The 2,925-nt window shown below is 36.0% G+C and overlaps 1 protein-coding gene across 1 annotated transcript; it reads right to left on the bottom strand.

The window, feature by feature from the left end:
• Positions 1 to 825: 825 nt before the first annotated feature.
• Positions 826 to 2,662, bottom strand: LOC133668246 (monooxygenase 3-like). Its single transcript, XM_062088019.1, has 3 exons — positions 2,270 to 2,662; positions 1,691 to 2,133; positions 826 to 1,569 (listed from the first exon to the last, which is right to left on the bottom strand). Exons 1-3 carry the CDS (start codon positions 2,536 to 2,538, stop codon positions 1,001 to 1,003), a joined length of 1,281 nt encoding a protein of 426 aa, XP_061944003.1. The 5' UTR covers positions 2,539 to 2,662; the 3' UTR covers positions 826 to 1,000.
• Positions 2,663 to 2,925: the final 263 nt, after the last annotated feature.

Below are 2,925 nucleotides of genomic sequence, written 5' to 3'. Positions count from 1 at the left end.
ACTTTTAATTAAGAGAATGTATTAAAAAATAATATAAATCACATCTTAAAATCTTATTTAACAATTTAAATTATTGAATTAAATTAATTTTTATAGTTTTTGACATAATTGTATTACCAAATACTACCTTAATTCCTCAGTGTTTACAGCGTCTAAACTTTAAACGCATGAGTCAGATTTTTTTAAAGCTAGCATCTAGGATCTTTTGTGTTGTGTCTACAAGGTTAGAGTTTATAACTAATTTAATTTTTAATATTTTATAAATTAGATGTGAGGATTTTATGAATTTACAAATCTTGTAAGGAGAAAAAAATCGTCATAATTATTAAACATAGTCATCTGTGAAAAATTCAAAATTCAAAGTTTGACATAAGATCAATTTTTAATTGAATAAAAAAAAATATTAGCCTTGCCAAACCTATTCAATTTTCAATGTATTGTAAATGAAAAATAAAAAATTGTCATTGTAATAAAATAATTGACCTATTAACCTATGGATAGATTGGTCTGAAAACTATACTTGAGTTATTTTTCTAAGTTTTCAACTTCTTTAGACAAAAAAGTATATTTTATTACCCAAATTTTCTTAGATAAGAAAGCGAACCATACACTTCATATATGATACTATGCTTATTTTTCCTAATTAATAAGACTTTTAAAATATAAAAAGACAAAACCAACAAAGAAGAAAAAGAAAATTGTCTTATTTTTACTAATTAATAAGACTAACGCTGCCTTCCCGATCGCTATGATATTTTGATAGCAGCAGCCAGAGGCTAACTATGTTGAAATTGAGGGCAATTGTTGGATTTTAACACATGAAAATGCAAAAGAGAACGAATATCGACTTCTTGCTCTCTGTTTTATTGATTATGCAGCTTAATAGAAAAACATTGAAAAGTAAAGCTTTAAAGGCAAGTAACAGCAACATTATCTCCTGCTGTTACATAACAGAATTCAAAGGATAATAATTTGCAGAATCACTTGTCAGCACTGAAATTTAGTCCTTCTTACTGGACAGATCCATTTCACCACAGGAAATAGCAGGAAGTCTTCCGCAGTCATAAACAAATACTAGTCTAGAAAGCCAGCCGAAAAAATACTTGTAAAGTGCTCTGTCCCTGAGAAATTTTATCCACCATTTATCTCCTTGCTGCATCCGTCCTGATAAATACGATGCTGTGACAACCATAGCGGCACGCCACCTCCTTTCCTTGACATAATCATCTATGGCTTTAGCCATGTCTCCTGGAACAATCAGTCCTCCATTGTTTATAATTGAGTTGCCAATGTGTCTGCCCAAAACCACAGCGTCTTCTAGCGATGCACCGCCACCGTTTCCTAGATCAGGAGTCATGGGGTGCATAGCATCACCTGCTACTGTCACACTTCCTTTGCTTAGTTTTCCAAATATGATCCCCCATGGAGGCCTAAACATCAATGGTGCCCATGACAATGAGGAAAGATCGGCATGCCGCACCACGTCTAGGTATTCTGAGGGAAATTTTTCTGTACATTTCTCAAGCACATCCCTTTGCATTTTCTCTGCCTCTCCTGACATCTTTTCCCCTGAAATCAAAATTAGCTCACTATAAAACTTTCCCTTAAATGATCTGATCACATGAACCAATATTTGTGTCTTGCTAAAATGAGAGAGAAATTAAAGGGATGAAGAGTGCTAAGTGCTAGCCTTGGCTAGAAAAAAACCAGTAAAGTTCCCTATCATTAAGAGGAACAAAACCAGCCTTATCGCTCTCATCCAAGAAAAAACGAACTTCTTGTTTAAATCCATGGCCGTGAGGAAAAACTGCTAAACCCCGCACCGCTGATCGACCTGAATGGACCAGTTCTGCCAGTCCTAGCCATCGTGCCACTACCGAGTGCACCCCATCGCAGCCTATCAGAACCTTAGATTTGATGGTAGTTCCATCTTCCAAGTGTACAACAGCCATGGAAGCATCACCGCCTTGTTCTAGACTTTGAATAGCAGCTAGCCTCGAAGAGAATCGAATTGAGTCAGTTGCCAATTCCTCTGCCAGTGCCTCTAGCAACACTTTACGGTGAAGAGTCCTAACTCGTCGAGGGTAGAGGACTTCTCGAACTTCTCCGGTACTAACATTGGTTACGTATCCCCTAAATCGTGAGAAAAAGAAGTTCACGAGAAATTAATCTATCATCCAAAGCATGGTATTAAAATCCAAATTCAAGAATTTATAAATAATCAAACATAATGAAAAGAAAAAATTAACATGGTGAAACAATTTATTACTTGGGTGAAGGAGTATAAAGGGGGATGAGCTTGTGAGAAACACCAAGAGCATCAAGGGCAAGCCAAGCATTTGGAGATAGGGTCAACGCTGTACCAGTGGCTCTTAGCCCTTCTGATCTCTCTAACACCAGGGCTCGAACCCCTACTCTTTTCAAAGCCACTGCTGTTGCCAACCCTGCAATTCCTGCTCCGACTATCACCACATCCTCCATCATTTCCATCTCTCTCCCTCTGCGTGTATGAGTGTTTCCTTCTACAGGGTACCTCATCTTGTTCTTATTATAACCCCATGTGCTTGGACTCCAAGTCTGACGTCCATGACCCACTTGTATACATACCTTATCTTGCAAGTAATTAAGAAAATAATGTTTTTCTTCATGGTTATCGAGCCAATTTGCGAGTTAATAAAACTAAATCTCTTTTTTGAACTATTTAAATAAATAAATAAAAAACCAGAGGCGGCTCTTTTGGAGAAAAAAAGAAGGAAAGAAAGAAGAAAGGCAATCTCATTGGTCATTTAAAGTTTGTTTGAAAGTGTATGAAAGAACTTTCGTTTTCAAAGAACTTTTTGTATCAAAATGTATGAAATAGGAATTTGCCATCTTCCATCGTGTAAGTCAATAAAAATATATGTGCTTTGATTAAGTCAATAAAAA

This window comes from Populus nigra, chromosome 11, assembly GCF_951802175.1.
Source record: "Populus nigra chromosome 11, ddPopNigr1.1, whole genome shotgun sequence".
In the NCBI taxonomy this organism is placed as follows: Eukaryota; Viridiplantae; Streptophyta; class Magnoliopsida; order Malpighiales; family Salicaceae; genus Populus; species Populus nigra.
The sequence above is the reverse complement of the archived record's forward strand: the minus strand, read 5'-3'. Positions and strand labels throughout refer to the sequence as shown.